The sequence below is a fragment of the Antechinus flavipes genome, chromosome 5, assembly GCF_016432865.1.
Source record: "Antechinus flavipes isolate AdamAnt ecotype Samford, QLD, Australia chromosome 5, AdamAnt_v2, whole genome shotgun sequence".
Classification (NCBI taxonomy): domain Eukaryota; kingdom Metazoa; phylum Chordata; class Mammalia; order Dasyuromorphia; family Dasyuridae; genus Antechinus; species Antechinus flavipes.
Window position 1 is genome coordinate 89,261,625 of NC_067402.1, and position 19,486 is coordinate 89,281,110.

General features: G+C 31.9%; 1 protein-coding gene across 5 annotated transcripts in view; it reads left to right on the top strand.

The window, feature by feature from the left end:
- KMT2C (lysine methyltransferase 2C) overlaps positions 1–19,486 on the top strand; it is a 248,676-nt gene that overhangs the window by 154,484 nt on the left and 74,706 nt on the right. For all 5 annotated transcript variants that reach the window (XM_052000663.1, XM_052000665.1, XM_052000666.1 and 2 more), the window contains exons 19-27: positions 4,729–4,910; positions 5,686–5,850; positions 9,390–9,499; positions 10,066–10,131; positions 11,079–11,291; positions 11,612–11,665; positions 13,636–13,761; positions 15,252–15,371; positions 17,458–17,588. In XM_052000663.1, coding sequence (XP_051856623.1) covers positions 4,729–4,910; positions 5,686–5,850; positions 9,390–9,499; positions 10,066–10,131; positions 11,079–11,291; positions 11,612–11,665; positions 13,636–13,761; positions 15,252–15,371; positions 17,458–17,588 — 1,167 coding nt within the window. The remainder of the gene's footprint in view (positions 1–4,728; positions 4,911–5,685; positions 5,851–9,389; positions 9,500–10,065; positions 10,132–11,078; positions 11,292–11,611; positions 11,666–13,635; positions 13,762–15,251; positions 15,372–17,457; positions 17,589–19,486) is intronic.

The following is a 19,486-nucleotide window of genomic DNA, read 5'->3' on the forward strand; positions in this document are numbered from 1 at the left end:
ATTTAAACATTGAATTGAATTAAAGTTTAAGAATAATTTAATGGATGAGACACTACACTGAATAGCTAGTTGTAAGATAAATGGAAGGTAATTTACATAAGGACACCAGTGTCAAGGACTACTTGGGAGAGGCTTTCTGTACAAGGTGTGATTTTACCTGAAATTTTTAGGAATCCAGGATTTGGAGATGAGGGAAAGGCATTGTTATCTTTGAAAATACTGAGATTTACATTCAATACAGAGAAGGGGAGAGTGTATTGATGAAGGAATGGCAGGGACCTCATTGGAAGAGTAAATTTAAGAAAGGTCTTATTTTGGGAGGAAAGCTGACAGATTACAACTTTGATTACCATACAAAGAATTTTTTATTTGATCTTAAAAATAATAAGCCACAGGAGTAAGTGTGGTGAAGTGGTCAGAAATAAACGTTTGGAAGATAACTTTTGCTGGAGAATGGAGATTACTTTGAGCTGGAGAGACTTTTATGGCATGTAAACTAGATTGCAGGCTATTGCAAAAGGTAATGTTTGAGGTGATAAGCTGCACTGAATTTGTGGCATTGTCATAGGAGTAAAGGATACATATATTGGAGATATTTTAAAAATAAAATCACCAGGTCTTAGCATAAGATTAGATATGGAGGGAGAGAGTGAGGGAAGATTTAAGGATGAGGTTTCGAGCTTGAATACTAGAAAGATTTTGTCATCCTCAGGAGAAATGGAGAAGTTTAAAAGAAGGTAGAGTTTGGGTGAGAGATTGATAATGAGTTGAGTATTACACATATTGAGTTTAAGAAATGGTGAGCCATGTAGTTCTAGATATATATAGTAAGTAGTTAGAGAAACGAGATGAGATTAGAGATCATTAAGTGTGGGTCTAAAAAGTCAAATAATTGAGAAAAATTAGGAAACTTATTTCATATTGATGTAGAAATATATTTTAAAATACCATGACTTCCTGCTTAAAGTTAATGTATTTTCTCTCTTTACTTATTTTGTCTTGGGTCTCCTCTAATCAAAATTTCTATTATCTTTTTCAGTTTCAGTGCCTGGACAAAATTACAACACAACTGTAGTTTTTTGAAATTTAGCTGATTTCAGTGTCCCTATATTGATGTAGCCTATATCTGGATTACAGTTTCTGTTTGACTTAACTAATTAAATAATCCCCTAGCATAATCAGATATCATTTTACATGTAGTAAGGAAAAGTACAGAAGAACAGTCTATAATTAAATGTGTCTTTCTCTACACACAAACACACACACATCCATTATCTAACAAATCAAATAATTTTGATTTTTGTGAAGAATACTTAGCTATATTAGCAGTATACTAGAGAAGCATTAGTTTTCTAAATATTCTTGGATATTGAGAAATGTCTGGTATCCTGTCTCAAGTATCGAATTCTCTTAAGTTTTGACAATATGACATTTACTTGAGTAACTTAGCTATATGTGATATAATTTGGTCTCTAGTTGTTCTCATATAGCAATTACTAGAGGCATGAGGATAAATCACATGCTTATTTAGGTATCATGAGAAAGGATCTTATAGAATTTATTTATTTATTTTTTAAAATAGCTTTTTATTTACAAGTTATATGCATGGGTAATTTTACAGCATTGATAATTGCCAAATCTTTTGTTTGAATTTTTCTCCTACTTTTCCCCCACCCTCTCCCCTAGATGGCAAGATGACCAATACATGTTAAATATATTAAAGTATAAATTAAATACACAATAAGTATACATGACCAAACTGTTATTTTGCTGTACAAAAAGAATTGGACTCTGAAATATTGTACAATAAGCCTGTGAAGGAAATCCCAAAATGCAAAATGCAGGCAAAAATATAGGGATTGGAAATTCAAAGTAATGGTTATTAGTGTATTTTATAGAATTTAAAGGAAAGTTTTGGAAATAAAATGATTACCAGTCAGATTTTTAAAAATCAGTTTTTATTTCTTATACAATATACAATGAAATTGGCTCAATCAGGTTGTAAATACCTGCTTTGTGGAACATTTTACTAGGTATAAAAAGATGAAGCGTGACAATAACTACCCTCAAATTCAACCATTTTTGCTATTTATTTAAATGTTTACAATGTATGTGGGTTTTTTGTTTTTCTTTTTATTTTTTAAGTGGTAAAACCCTGGCAGTAAAAGAGGAAGGGAAACCTTTTTTCCTAGACCTTAAGGGGAAGATAACTTGTACACATATGTGCAAATGTCTGTGATACAAGTTTGACAATAAGTATATTTGTTGGAGTAATTACAGAAATCTGAGAGATTCAAGTAAGGATAAACATATAAAAATATTCAGTTAAAAAATATTGAGAGTGAAACTCCTGAACCTGTGATTTAAAGCAAAAAATTTCAGTAGTTCTAGATGTGTCAGTACTCTCAGGTAACTACCCACATCACAGTAAGATGACTGAAACCATGGCAAAATGAGTAAATCAGTTTGATTGAATATAGTATGCTGAGATAAGAATCTTGTGAAATGAAGTTGTAAAAGTCACTCAGAAACTTCATAGTCCAGAGACATTTTCAAATCAAAAAGGTGGGAAGGGCAAAGAGATTAATTAGGAAGCAATTGGAAGTCTGTTTACCTCTTTAATTTCTTTCTTATTTGTTTTGTGATTTGATTTATCTAAATCTGAGAATGCAAGATTGAGATCTCCCACTATTATAGTTTTGCTGTCTATTTCTTCTCGCAACTTTCTTAGCTTCTCTTTAAGGAAGTTAGATGCTATACCACTTGGTGCATATATGTTTAATACTGATATTGCTTCATTGTCTATATTCGTGCATACCCTTTGATCCAGCAGTGTTTCTACTGGGCTTATACCCCAAAGAGATAATAAAGAAAGGAAAGGGACCTGTATGTGCCAAAATGTTTGTGGCAGCCCTGTTTGTAGTGGCTAGAAGCTGGAAAATGAAAGGATGTCCATCAATTGGAGAATGGTTGAATAAATTGTGGTATATGAATGTTATGGAATATTATTGTTCTGTAAGGAATGACCAGCAAGATGAATACAGAGAGGACTGGCGAGACGTACATGAACTAATGCTGAGTGAAATGAGCAGAACCAGGAGATCATTATATACCTCAACAACGATACTGTTTGAGGATGTATTCTGATGGAAGTGGATCCCTTCGATAAAGAGAGCCTTAATTTGTCAAAGATGGACAGAAGCAGCTACACCCAGAGAAAGAACACTGGGAAATGAATATAAACTGCTTGCATTTTTGTTTTTCTTCCCGGGTTATTTATACCTTCTGAATTCAATTCTCCCTGTGGAACAAGAAAACTGTTCGGTTCTGCACACATATATTGTATCTAGGATATACTGCAACCCATTCAACATGTAAAGGACTGCTTGCCATCTGGGGGAAGGGGTGGAGGGAGGGAGGGGAAAAATCGGAACAGAAGTGAATGCAAGGGATAATGCTGTAAAAAATTACCCTGGCATGCATTCTATCAATAAAAAGTTATTTTAAAAAAAAGGAAGCAATTGGAGTAGCCTAGAAGAGAGGTGAGAAGGGCATAGATTCAATGTTATTTGTATTGAAAAAAAATAAAAGTAATAGAGTAATTCCCAGTTCCAGAAATCTCAGTGTCCTCCTTGGCAGGGATTGTATGTAGATTAGATAAATGGAAGTGTTTGAGGTAACTGAGGATTTGAGCTTGTGTGACTTGAAGAGTAAGCATGCTGTGGAAAGGAATATTGACAAGTTTTGGAGAAGCTCCTTTGAGTTTTAGATCTTCAGAGTTGGTATCTGAGACATCATGGTAAAGAATTCCAGTAGATACTTATGAATTAGAATTCAGTGGTTATAACAAATCCGATGATTAAGATATGAGTCATCTTTATTGAGGTGAAAAATCAAAGTCTTATACTACATGTAATTATCACAGATTTTTATTAAAATAGGTGCTGTGTGTACAATAATAAAGGGGGTAGTGAACATAAAGTTTATGTATGATCATAAATCTTACATTTACATTTTAGTTTTGGAGTAGCTATACAGTATTGAAGACATAAGGGAGAATATGGTACAATCTAAAAGTGGCATAAGTATGGCAGTCATGTGATAGTGATTAGACCAATTTTGATTCACTACAGAGTAGAAGTTGCAGGTAGATTTTGGACTTAATTCCAATTTTTTGGAAATTTTTCTTTATATTATCTTAAAGTTAAATGGACTACCTTGTGAAATACTGGGTTCTTCCTCTCTTGAAATCTTTAGATAAAGAGTATTCACCCACTTAACTAAGAACATTGTAGTAGGGGGATTTTTAATCATACAAGTAGTAAGGAGTAGGTATCCTGGAAAATTGATTGCTAATGAAAGATTGGTCAGTACTATCAAATGTACTTTGAATTTCAAAGAGCCTAACTGCTGAGAAGAGACAATATATTTTGTCCTTTTGAGCTTTTGGTCACCTTGAGGAGACTTTGATGAAAGGGCATTTCATTCTTGCTTAGATAACAATTTTTCTTTTGTAGAGAATGCATTTAAAATTTTTTCTCCCACCCCCCCAGCAACAACAGAAGACCACTTCAAGAAAACCAAATCCTTTTGATTTAAATTTTTGAGAGATTTCCTATTTTAAATTGTTATCAAACAAACATAATTTGTAGCGTTGATGAGCATGTTTCATAATATGCCATTTTTAAACAGGTCTTAAATATGACATTAATTAATCCCTTTTTGCAGATCACCAAAGTTGTCCTTAGTAAAGGCTGGAGATGTCTTGAATGCACAGTTTGTGAAGCCTGTGGCAAAGCCACTGATCCAGGAAGACTCCTTCTTTGTGATGACTGTGACATAAGCTATCACACTTACTGCTTGGATCCTCCATTGCAAACAGTTCCTAAAGGAGGCTGGAAGTGTAAATGGTATGTTGTTTTTGAGTTTCATTACGACCTTTTCCTTAGCTCTTTTGTTTTCTTATCACTTTAAAAAGTCAATCATATCTACTGATGACATCAGCATTCACTAAATAAGATATTTTATTGTGTATTTTTAATAACTTGAGATTTCTATTGCTTTGCAGTTCTTTGATCTGTGAAGTCACCTAGATTTTAGTCCCATTTATATCTTCTCTTTTTGTGAAATAGTTGTCTGTTTCCTTATTTTTTCATTGGAATATTTTTTACCCATTGAACACAAGGCCTTTTGCTTCTCATGTGTCTCTTCAGTGTTTTTTCTCTTATTTTATATGATTGGCAAATATTCTTTTTCAGTCACAAAATGACCAAATAATTTTCTTCACAAAGTATGTGTTTTTATGATAATGTGCTTTTAGCATACTTGGGTCATCATATATTTCTTCAACCTTTGGGTTATTCAAAATTTTGTTTTTGGAAAGATTGTGTTACACAATAATTATAAGCCATATAGTGTCACTGTCTAGTTATTTAAAAAACAATGGACTTTATGAAACTTGACATCATTAAAACTCTGAAGTTTTCCAACTGCACAAACATCTGGAGCATTTCCCATAGCACAACCATTAAATAACTTCTGCAATTGTCTCTAGTGTGGAAGACTACAGCTGCACAATTTCAATTCAAATTAACTTTTAAAAATATTTTAAATGTTCAATCTGATCTGACAAAAATGTGTAGTATAGGTACCAAATTTGGACTTGTCATGTTTTTTGTTTTGCAGGTGTGTTTGGTGCAGACATTGTGGAGCAACATCTCCAGGTCCACGATGTGAATGGCAAAACAATTATACCCAATGTGCTCCATGTGCAAGTTTATCTACTTGTCCAGTCTGCTCTCGTAATTATAGGGAAGAGGATCTTATTCTGCAGTGTAGACAATGTGACAGGTAATACCTTCCTTTTTGTAATTTTTCATATATGCTTTTTTTAATCCATTCTTCCCAGTATTCTTGTGTCATAATCTCTCTGGTGTATTATGTCTATAATTGTTGAACTTTTAACATTACACAAAAAATGTTTGGCAAGATTTCTGAATTGCTGTATCTAATCCCAGCTCCCTATCATTGTTTATGAACTACAAGATAAATGCTAACTAAGTTATGAAAAGCAGGTAATAAATTCCCATAGAGTGAAAAGAATAGAGTATGGTAAGAAACAATATAGAAAACTTGATGAGATCTGGAAAGAGAGTACAAAGTATAGATAACCGGTCTTCAATGGATCTAATTAGAGAATAAACCAAATTTAACCTTGAAATGCAGTTACCAAATTTTAGATCTTTGATATAAAAGAAGGAATCTAGTGATATGGGAATAGAGTAGTCATTTCATTGAACAGTTCTTTTTCCAAAATCCTCCAGATTTATCTCCAGATTTCCAGGTCCCTCTTTTTCCTTCTTTAGTGAGTTCTGTAACTCTCTCCTTAATCCCAGCTCCTGCCCTAATATAAGAGACATCAAAATACAGTTACCCTTCCCTTAAATACAGTAATATTTAGTTCCTCAACTTACTTTCCTTTCATGAGCTATAGTGCTTATACACAAAAATGATTATATCTGCTATTTTGCACTGGTCACCAAAGACCATAAAATAGGGCACTAGTCTTTATTATAGAATAAGAAAACAGTGAATGGGGAAAACAATGTGATTTGTTATAGAGAGTTGGCATTGTAGGGTTGGCAAAAGCATGATTGGACAGCAGTTGCCAATGAGGGACTAGTGACAAATAGTCTCCTCCTTTGCTCTTGTGACTAATGAATATTCATTGTTTGAGGCCACCTGGAAACTTAGAAATATTGGAGCAGACTTGTTTGTATAACAAATGATACCTAGGACTTGAATCCTTGATGTCAGTAGTAATAGGTTTCCTTGCCACAACAGTAGAATAGTGATCAACAAGAGAACTAGATTTCGAAACTTGACTCATGACAGGATAGCTGAATTTTATGAACTGTGTTTAGAGACAGGATCATGATTTTGGCAGTTACAAGACAAAATCAGTTAACTGACTACATCAATTAAAAAAAATTTATTTCTGTATCTAAGCAAATCTAATTATTTTCATATATATAACTATAGTAATTATTAAATTTCAATATCTTGCTAGGCATTTTGGGTCACATGGGGCATAAAATAATCCCTGACTTCAAAGAGTTTAACCTTCAATTGGAAAAATTAGTTTAGAAAGCCTGAACAATCCATTACATTTCTTTAAAATAGTTAGAATCAGTACAGTTTTATTTGTTAATTGGGTGTATTTTCATTTTCTATGATAGCTTTCAACAAAATGTAGTTTTTATGTTGGCCACTTTTAATAAAATTTTATTTTTGCTATTTCTGTATCTGAGGGTATAATTGCATTCACGTTGCTTTTTAAAATTAATTTGAAGTATAACAGATTTTGCTCTAGGCCTTTATTTTAACTCTGTCAGTCTTTATTTTGTATCAATGTTGGAGTCTTATTTACAATCCCTTCTGTTATCTTTGTTTCCAGGGTTGAGTCCATATTTATTATATTCATAGTTATATAATCTTTAATCCTATTCTTAGATCTTTTTCTCTTTTCAACCATCACCTACCTTTAAAAAAAATTATTTGTTGTTAAATATTTCTTAATTGCAGAAACATTTTTAACATTCATTTCGTAAAATTTTGAAGTATAGATCCTATTTCTAATTTCTGTCCTTCTACTCTTCTTAGAAAGGCAAGCAGTGTGATATCATTTATACTTAGAGAAGAGAGAGAAAACATTTCCAAATTAGCCAGGTTGTAAAGAAAATGCCCTTCTTATCCTCAAAAAACAAAAACAAGAAAAAAAATTAAAAATCCTCATTTGTCAGTTTATCATTCTCTCTCTGGAGGTAGACATTTTTCATCAGATTTTCTTTGGAATTGCTGTGGGTGATACTTCTCTTCCTGGGTAACATTGTTCTCTTGATTCTGTTTTTCTTTTTTCTTCTTTCATTTAAGATGTCTCAAGTAGGGGTGTTCCATCAGAATTATATATCATATCTTATTCAGCTATTGCCCAAAGTATTGGGCATTCCTTACTTGTTTGAAGAAGGAAGGATATTCAGAAAGAGGTGTGCTCAGCTTTGTAACCAACCTATACTTCATTTCTTTTTATTCCCTTGCCTCTTTTGTCTGCCCCAAATCCTAGTTTGACATCCTTACTTTGTTTTCTTTTGAATCCCATTTTTTAACTTCTTTGGTTATAATATTTTGAGTAGCACTGAAAGAAACCTAAGGGATATGAGAAAAGAAATTCAGAAACCATTATGACCCAGTTGAACATATACTAAGGATGCAATGATCGTTCTAAATTGTTAAAAATATTATTCACACAATCACTTTGTTTTTTTAAATCCATCAAGTCAACTAAAAAATATTGAAAACATATTCTATTCAATTTGGCATTTCCAGGTTTATAAAGCACTTTAGAAATGTTACTTTTTATATACTCCAAATGCCTCTGAGTACATCCCCATTTTAAAAATGATAATTCTGAGTCAGGTGAAGATTAGGCAGCTAACACAAGGTCTCTTAGCTAACAAATGTTTTGTATATAGCTTTCTAATAATTTGGTGACAATGGTGGCAGCCAAGATTCAGTTACTACTACATGCTAGATGTGCTGGCTGACTTGAAATTCACATGTGATCCTCACCTCAATTGTAGGAATTTGCTTTTGTTGTTATTGGTATTTTGCAAATGATGAGGCTGAGGCAAACAGAACTTAAGGAGCATTCTGAGACAAAAACTATTAAGTCTGTATTTTTACTACAAGTCTTCCTGCTCAGGATCTGTGCACTGTGCACCTTTATGTCTCTAGTAGGCCCTGCCTAAGATGCTTAGGCCATACTATATAGGAAACTTCTATTGTAAAATATCAGAATTTAATCATAACCTCTGCCTGCTCAACTTCAATTAAAAAGTAGCTCACAACTTTTGATACTTTAATTTCCCTTTTCTATAGTTTTAATGATTTAAAAAAAAAACTTCCAGATGTCAATACTCTATGTTTGAGAACTCAATTATAACAATGTAAAGAAGTATGTGTCGCAAAAATCAAGAATAGTCATTCCTTAGATATATCATGACATGAAAGCCAACTTATATATCTACGCATGCACGTGAGTATGCACACACACACACACACACACACACACACACACACCCTTACAAATAGGAAAAATGCTAACTGTTTAAGTGAGACAAATCTCAGGATATAGAAAAAAGTGAACCTAATACATATGTAAGCTGCAGTTATAAAATTTGTTCTTATGTCTTTTCCCTTTTGATTGTTTTACATTTCTCTTAAATCTACTTCATGTTCAACCATTCAGTTTTTCATTTGCTTTGATTTTATAATTAAAAATTTATTTTTAAATAATCCTAAATAGTTTAAAAATATGTTCTTTTATTTAGATGGATGCATGCTGTCTGCCAGAATTTAAATACTGAGGATGAAGTAGAAAATGTAGCTGATATTGGTTTTGATTGTACTATGTGCAGACCCTACATATCTACAGCAAATGGTAAGAAAAAACTTTTTTTTTTTTTTTTTTTTTTTTACAAAAAACAGATGTTAGCAGAATTGTCTTCTTTCAGTCACATAGAACTATTTTTTGAACAATGTTCTAGTCAATATGGCTGCATATTTGATAGAAACATAATGAGGACAATAGATCAATTATTTTCATAGCTTCCTGGAGATAAATTATTTCATTCCCAGTTAATAGAGTAATCTAATTATATGCTTATATAGGCTGTATAATAGAACATATTTTCCCCTAATTGGGAAGGGGAGAAGAGCTATGAGAACTTAAAAGACTTTGAATAATATAAAAAAAGTCTTTTTTTCTCCCTACTATTCTATTTTTCTATTGCTTCTTTATCTCACTTTCACCATGACCTTACTATTGTAAATTGGTTTCCTTCCTTGTTTGTAAAAATTATAAATATAGCCTACTCAGTATCCTTAAAAATATTGCTATTTAAGAAAGAAAAGAACTTTGTTAAAAAGACTTTTGCATGCATTTAATATTAATAATATTAAATTAATAAAATCGAAATTTAGGGTTTTTTTTCCTTGCCATTTCAGTGCCTTCCTCAGACTGCTGTGAGTCATCACTTGTAGCTCAAATTGTTACAAAAGTAAAAGAGCTAGGTAAAAACTTTAAATTTTAATTTTTTTGTGTTGAAAAGTTATTTTGCTATAAAAGAATAATTATATGTTGTGTTGCATATGTCTGAAGTCCTATATATTGCATGGTATGTCTAATCATTAGTCCTTTTGCCATAGTTATTCTTTCTGAAATTCATTTGCATTATTTCCACTATGCTTCTGGATTTTGCTCTTTGATATTCCATTAAGACTTAGGAGATGAAATTTTTGTTGCGTTTTCTTTTACTTTGCCAGTGGCATGAGATAATAATACTTGTCTTTAAATAATGTCTCCAGATCAGAGAACATTTCTGATTTTTTTCATGAAGAATAAGTTTTAAAACCTTTTTACGCAACTATTTGCAGATCTACATGAAAATTATTAATTATTAATTTCAATTAAGTCATTCCCAATTGAGATTCCAGTGTATTTTAATCATAACTTTTTATCTGAAAGGATATTGCTGATGAATACTCCTTTTTATAAGAAGAAATCTGGAGTAGCTTTTCTCTCCTAGCTCTCATGTAGATTTTAACATTCCAGCTTATGGTTTTCTTATCTCTTATCTTTATCCACAAATCAATGCTGGAAAATGAAATCCCCAGCACTTATTAAGAGAGACTGCCTATATTATTGTTACCATATAAAATATGGTAAAAGGACTTTTTAATAAAGTTGATGAATAAAATCTGTGTAATTTTAGGTGCAACAGATCTCTTTTAGTTTTAGTGTAATGTCATTTTAATTATTTTTTCTAATAACTGTTTGTGTGAATGCATTTGCGTATTTCTGTATTTGTTTCACATATTTCAGTTCCTTGATTTGTGTTTTAGAATGATGACCCTTTAAAGAAAATTCTTTTGTTGATTTTTGTTTAAAAAATATGTGCGATCTTCAAAATAAACAGTAAATATTTTCATATTCCTTTAATGGGTAACATCATTTTTAGATCCCCCGAAGACCTATACACAAGATGGAGTTTGTTTGACTGAATCAGGAATGTCTCAGTTACAGAGCCTCACAGTTACAGTTCCAAGAAAAAAACGAACTAAACCAAAGTTGAAACTAAAGATCATAAATCAGAATAGTGTAGCTGTTCTCCAAACACCCCCAGACATCCAATCAGAACATTCAAGGGATGGTGAAATGGATGATAGTAGAGGTAAGATTGGTGTGGTAGTTTTTTGTTTTTGTTTTTGTTTTTGGCAATTTGTGTGTGTGTGTGTGTGTGTGTGTATGTGTGTGTATGTGTGTGTGTGTGTGTGTGTGTGTGTGTGGTTTGTATGTATATGTGTGTGCGTGTATGTGTGTGTGTGTAATATGTACTATATATATAATTTGAATAAGTTTTAAAAATACTGCGGTTTAGGCCATTAATGTAATGACTTACATAAGTCTGATTTTTTTGGTTTTATGTTCTAAGTGAGCGGTCTTCTTGGACCTTCCCTTTTCAGGTTCTTTTCTTTTCATGTATCTTCTTAGAACAGACCTTCTTTAGAGAAATCACCTGGAGCACCAAATCTTTAAGGATCACAGGTGGGGAAACTCAGATGACTTGACTGTAGTTTGATAGATTTCAACCTCATTATTCCTGGTAGCAGGTAGTGTTTCTTGGACACTACATTGAATAATACATAATATTTAAGTTACAACACTGGAGTATACAAAAGAGTCATCTGAACTTACTAAATGCAAAATACTTAATTGGCCATAGTGCATTTAAAAAAATCAGGACAATGAAAATCTTAATAAACATTTTTGTTACTATTATTAAAACATTTTTTTTCTCTCCATTGCAAAAAGGCACTTTCATTTCAAAACAAATACATCCTTTTCAAGTGAAGTAAATTCTGTGAATTACTTTTTACACAGTGTAATCTAGGCAGAGTAACCATTAACCAATTGTAAATATGAAAACAATGAAATAAGAATTACAGATATTTATTTTAAATTAATAAGTACAACACAAACCACATCCTAATGTAGTTAAATTGCCTAGTGTGGTTGGTGATTATTTATGAGAATAATTTCACTACCCTCATATATACGTTGTGAAACAGATCATAACTACATTGCTTAAAGTATTGTTGTGTGCTTCTTAATAGATTCATAAATAATTTTAAAAGTTATTGTTCTTATTGCCTTTTCAATAAATTTGTTTTACCTTTGTCAGCTCTTCATTTTGTTTCAACTTTAATTCTTTCTCATTTCCTTTTATTTTTGTCTATTTTCCTATAGCTGAGGTTTATCCTTTTTGATACGTACACTTATTTCCATAGAATAAAACATGTATTAAACTGATTTGATATAATTCAGTTTAAATAAATGTGGCCCTTAGTTTTAGTTCAGGGAAGAAGTAATCTTTCAACCTGACATGAAGTATTATTTAATGACATTTTTCTGTTCATTGGAAGAGGGAAGAAGGAATTCCTAGGGAATGACCTTAGTTTTGTTTGTAAAATATGAAAATATTGCCATTTTGGGTGATACCACAATCAAGTATTTAGACATTTTAGGCAATTGAAATAGTATCAGTGAACGCGTGGAATTAAACAATGTTTTAATGCCATAACAAAAATATATTTTTGCTTATTTTTCATATAAAAATAATTGAACAGCATTGGTGGTACTTAATATCACTATAAATCATACTTTCAACTTAAAATAGCAGGGAATTAAGATTATGAAAAAGCATTTTTTAAAAATTCCCTTCATTTCCCATGCTTTTATGCCAAGTGTTTATTTTAATTTAATAGATTAAGATAAAATTAGAATAGGTTTTTAATATGATTCTGTATACCATAATCAATTTGATAATAAAATTAGTAATATTAATGTCAAATTGTCTTTATGGAAGCTTTCATTTTCCTTGGTATTTTTTTCCTATGGTTTTTATTGCTCATCCTTTAGGAATCATAATTCTATTAAACGCTGTGTATGCTAACCCAAATAGACTGATACATATACCAAGTAAAATTACAATTACTCTAGATTTTCTTATACCTTCTTGAATGTTTTGATGTCTATAATAATTTTTATGCAATATGTAATGATTTAAGTTTAAATACTAAGCATATTTTCAGTTTTTAGGCTTGAGTTTTTCTGTTATACATTTTTTAAAGCTTTGTTCTTCACCCAAAAACATCATATTTTTAAAGGACAAAGAAATTAAATTGCAAATTACTTATTATTTGCAACAGTGTGGTTTTTAGGTTTTTATAGGTGTTTAGGTTTTTATACTTTCATATTTTTGTGTTAATGGTAGTGATCAACTTGGATGAAAATACTTTTGGGTATTGATTTTAATTTCCATATTGACTTAACAGATGCATTTTTTTTGTCCTTGTCATTTTTAACTCCTAACAAATATGAAGGTTGAGTCGAGTGGAAAAAAATGGAGTAGCACAATTGCCACTTTTACTTTGTTTAGTAATGGATGTTTATTTCTTGTTTAGTAATGGATGTTTATTTTCCTTTTTATTTCATAAATGTATTCATTCCAGAAGGTGATCTTATGGATTGTGATGGGAAGTCAGATTCTAGTCCTGAGCGTGAAGCTGTGGATGATGAGACTAAGGGTGCAGAAGGAACTGATGGAGTCAAAAAAAGAAAAAGAAAACCATATAGACCAGGTATAATACCCAAGAGATACTTTGTTGTTATATTACATACTATGCACCATGAGATAACCTTATCCTTATAAAGAGAAAACCCTAACTAGCTTGTCTACATATTATATAATGAATGGTTCCTCTCTTTCCTTATACTATCCTCACTTACCCTCAACCACTTCCCCTTTTTCAGAGAAGGAGTTGAGGGATCAATACAGTCTACTTATTAACTGTCTAGATAGAGCTTTGCCTTACTCCATTTTTACAAAAAAAATTTGTCTTTCAATAAGTAGTCTAGAATCGATAGCATACAATATAAGAAAATGGGACATCTTAAATAGAAGCTAACTTTTCTGCAAATCACATATTCCTAATGTAGAACTTAATTATATTATTTTATCTTTTTTAGTTACTTAATGTTGCTTTTTGTATATCTACTCAATATTTTTCAGTGCATGTACTATTTTTTCATGAATATAGAACTACTTCATAGATGTTGCAATATAAATGGTTGTTGAACAAGATTTTAAAATATCTTTTGATACATATGTTTATCCAGTACACTTAATTCATAAAAGTGAAGTAATTTATTTAAAACATTTATAAGTATGTTTTTTGTTTTGTGTTTTTAGGGGAGTTTATACAGGACTTGAGATATATATATATATATGTGTGTATATGTATATATATGTATATATTGAAGTAGGGAACTACCTTATGTTGACACTCTCTTTTACAAGATAGATCGGAATCTTTTCTATCACAAACAGTCTTATAACATTGCCAAGAATTCTAAGTGGTCAAGAGGCTTCTTGAAGGATGACATCCTCAGCAGGAAGTACATGAGCCAGGACCTGAATCCCATTTACACTTAGTCTGAAGTTTACTTGTGAATGTTAGACACTCCTCTTGTCCCTCCACTAAACATTGTGGAATATATTTTAAAATGCAGGTCTATATTAATTCCTGTTAAATGTTTTTCAATTTTCTCATCAGCTTTTTTCACTTGGGTTGTCCTGATGATAGTATTGTAGCAAACTGATGTCCCCCCATGGCTATATAAAACACTAGGGAAAGTGGCTGTTGGATTAACTCCAGTCCGCTCCATTAATCATTTTTTCTCTCTTTTTTCCTTTTTTAAAATGTGTACAAAATTGGTATGATTGTTTTTGCTTTTGTAGTATAGTGTCAATTGAGGTAATGCTAGGTGCTCTTTATTTCTTTGCTTGTTTTTTTTCCCCCTTTAGATTTTTTGTTTCTTTAGCTACATTGTTGTTATTGACAATGTAAGCAGTGATGGATTGATAAAAATAAATATCTTTTTCAATATATCATAAAGATCATCTGCTGCAATAATTTAATTTTATTTAAATTAAGTTAGTGCCTGGGTTAAAGAATAGTTCATGTTCTCAGGAACAATTAAATGTTTTTTTAAAAAGTAATTTTAATTTTATGCATATAAAAGCCTACTTAGGAGTTCACATTTTTGTTCCTTACTACCTTCTCCTTAGGTATTGGCGGCTTCATGGTACGCCAAAGAAGTCGAACTGGGCAAGGAAAAACAAAACGATCTTTGACCAGAAAAGATTCTTCAGGTTCTGTTTCTGAACAATTATCTGTCAGAGATGATGGTGTGTAATGATTTCATTCATATTTATAAAAAATATATATGGCTTGTAATTTTTCCATATCTCACTGTTAGAAACGCATGGAGGGGAGGATGATCAACTATTCATCTTCTTAGTTGAGGATTTATGTTATTAACAATTTTGAATACAGAGAAGCTATTTTTAGGTCAACAACCATCAAAATATACATTGTATGCATAGAGCAGTATAGTGGACACTAGTAGTTTAGAAAAAAGGTTAAATGAAATGTGGTCCCTGAAAAAAATTAATTAATCAGTTCCTCATGTTGTGTAAATTTCTATGTGTTATGAATATAATTGGTAAGGTATCATTTCCCAACGTGTATAAGAATGTATTGGCTTGTAAGGGAGTCACAGTGTAGAAAGTCACTAAAATTTCAAGTTGAAAATTAGGGGAAATAATAAAATTACCATATGTATATATAAGTAATTGTAATAATGATTTAATCCGGGTTCTAATTAGACATAGAATACTGGTGAAGGAAATTGCCAGTGGGTGGGAATGAGGCTTCATAATCTCAGGGAGCAGAAAGTAAGATAGACTTCCTCTCCCAGGAATTGCATAGCAGAGAGATTTGTATTTTTCCAAGTTTGGAAAGTCAGCTTTTCATTGCATTCCACAATCCTAGGCCATCCTTTGTTATTGAAGTTTTATATTAGAAAATAAAGAGATCTTGAATAGGCAGAAAAAGGTTCACTTAATAATATAAAAGAATGAGTATTAAACAACAATATAACATTTTTTTAGCTCAGTCAGGTATTCTTCCCTCTCACTCCTGCCCCACTGTTTACCCCCAAATGCCATATGGATTAGGGCAGGATATGGCCATTTATTTGGCCTTAGGATGTCAACCAAGTCTTAAGGCCCTACAGTTCACATAGTTGGATGTTTTGTGCCTTTTTGTGATCTGGAATTCATGTTAGCCTATCCTGAAACAACCAGAAAGCTATGCCAACTATGTTGACCTTAAGCAGTTGTCTTACATTAATTCTCTTCCTAAAAGTCAAGAAAATGAATGTAACATATACTTTTAAGGATATATAGCAGATGGGGAGGAGAATACGCTTTTAGATATTTATTTTATAATGTTAACTCTTGATGCTGCTGCTCTTTGTTTTTTAGTATATTTTATTTCTTTCCAATTACGTATAAAATGAATTCTTAATCTTTGAGTTCAAAATTCTAATCATTTCCTCCTTTCCCCTATGGAGAAGGCAGGCAGTGTAAAAAAGAAAAGTTTACTTTGACCTGTGTTCACACTTTTATATAAATTCTTTTCCTAGAGTTGTATCTCATTTTTTATATGAACTTTTTATTGAATGATTGTGCTACAATACTGAACACCATTTATATATAATCAGTTTCTATGACCTCTGTACCTCTTCACCCTCTATCCCCTCCTTTTGTTTTTTCCTCTTGTACTTTGCATTTTCACAATACAATACAATTTAATAGAGCATGTATGGATGCATGGAGTTAAGAACTTTTATAGCTTTTATATTGTTATATTCTGGCAACTTTTTAGGTCCTCTAGTTATTTTTAATTTTGAGAAATGCTGATCTAGAACATACTGTTAGTGAAGATCTTTTCATTATTATATATCATAATGAACTTTTACTTTAAAACCCTGGAAAATGACTAATATTGAGATTTGCAGTATTCTTAATTTTTCTATATATTTAATACAGTTAAAAATATAGAAATGAATAATCAATTCCTCTAAAATTCCTATAACCTTTCCCCCCCCTTGAGGCAATTGGGGTTAAGTGACTTGGACAGGTTCATACAGCTAGGAAGTGTTAAGTGACTTCAGGTCTGATGCTCTAAGCACTGTGCCACCTAGCTGCCCCTAATATTGCTATAATCTTAAATAGATTTTAGGTGAATAAATATTTATGTGGCATTTATACTTTTTTGCATATTAGTGAAATTCTTTGACATTATTGAATAAAAGTATTTTTCGAATAATGAGCACAGTAAGCAATATAATTTCAGAATTTTCTGTGGACATTTGTATAAAATTTATAATTATATAAAATTTAGTTATGGTGGTATTTTTTATTTTAGGTTGGAGTGAACAGTTACCAGATACTCTGGTTGATGAATCTATTCCTATCTCTGACAGCACTGAGAAAATAAAGAAGAGATATAGAAAAAAGAAAAATAAACTTGAAGAAACTTTCCCTGCATATCTGCAGGTAATATTTTTCTTCTGGTGGTGTCTCCATAGAAAATTCAAATTTACTTGAAGGGTTTATTGTATTTATGATCTTATGAGATGATGAACTTTCTCCATTGATGACGCCTAAAACCTCTTGCATCTTTATGTATGTCCTTATATAAAACCTACATGGGGCATTTATTTAGCCAATGGACTAGAAGCCTTTCAGTCTTTTCTTTTTTTTTAGGTGCCATTGTGAGAATTTGACTATTTTTCTTTTATCCTTTGCTCATAAGCCTGTATGAGTCTGTGATTGTTATGTTGTGGTTAGACTCAATAACCACTGAGGCCATTTAAATCGATGACCATAAAATACTTTTTTCCTCTCTTTCTTTTCTTTTCTTTTTTTTGTTTGTTTGTGTTTTTGTTTTTGTTTTTGTTTTTGCTGAAGCAATTGGGATTTTTTTTTTTAAATTTTATTTTATTTAATAATAACTTTGTATTGACAGAATCCATGCCAGGGTAATTTTTTACAATATTATCCCTTGCACTCACTTATGTTTCGTTTTTTCCCCTTCCTCCCTCCACACCCCCCCCCCCCCCCCAAGATGGCAAGCAGTCCTATATATGTTAAATATGTTGCAGTATATCCTAGATATAATACATATTTGCAGAACCAAACAGTTCCCCTGTTGCACAGGGAGAATTGGATTCAGAAGGTAAAAATAACTCAGGAAGAAAATCAAAAATGCAAATAGTTCACATTCGTTTCCCAGTGTTCCTTCTTTGGGTGTAGCTCTTTCTGTCCATCATTTATCCATTGAAATTCAGTTAGGTCTCTTTGTCATAGAAATCCACTTCCATCAGAATTCATCCTCATACAATATCGTTGTCTAAGTGTATAATGATCTCCTGGTTCTGCTCATCTCACTTAGCATCAGTCCATGTAGGTCTCTCCAAGCCTCTCTGTATTCATCCTGCTGGTCATTCCTTACAGAGCAATAATATTCCATAACATTCATATACCACAATTTACCCAGCCATTCTCCAATTGATGGGCATCCATTCATTTTCCAGTTTCTAGCCACTACAAATAGGGCTGCTACCAACATTTTGGCACATACAGGTCCCTTTCCTTTTTTTAGTATCTCTTTGGGGTATAAGCCCAATAGAAACACTGCTGGATCAAAGGGTATGCACAGTTTGATAACTTTTTGGGCATAATTCCAGACTGTGAAGCAATTGGGATTAAGTGAGTTGCCCAGGATCATACAACCAGGAAGTGTTAAGTGTCTGAAGCCAGATTTGAACTTGGGTCCTCCTGACTTCAGGGCTGATGCTCTTTCCATTGTGCCACCTAGCTGCCTCCCATATAATACTTTTAAGTATTATATGCATTGTCAGTATCTATATACAATAGTAAGAAATTTGTATGTCTTTTATTGATATGTGTTTTTTTTTACCTTATATCTATTTCATATTTTATTCAGTATTGAGCTTGAGGTTTAAGTCTTTTCATCTATGCTATGTTTATACTTTTAGAAATTTTTCACAAAAATCTTCCATCCCAGTTCTCCCTTTCTACCTCCAGTGATTGTGACTTTAATCCTTTCAATGAGGTTCTGGGGAGACAACTTTCCTTGATTGCTCATGTAAGGGAAGAACTATAGCACAGTTAAAGGTACTCTGGAAGCTAAGTACTTCAGTTAAAATTCACTTTTGACTCTTAAACTTGTGTGATTTTGGCAAGGAAGATAATCTCTTTGGGCTTTGGAAGATGGTTGGACTAGATGACTGCTAATGGTCCTAATTCTAAATCTGTCATCCAGATTTTCTCCAGTTGATAAATTTTTTATTAACTTTTCTTTCTATTCAGAATTGTAGGACAATCTGTATGATCATTTGAAGTCATTCACAAGAATGTAAGTCTCCCAG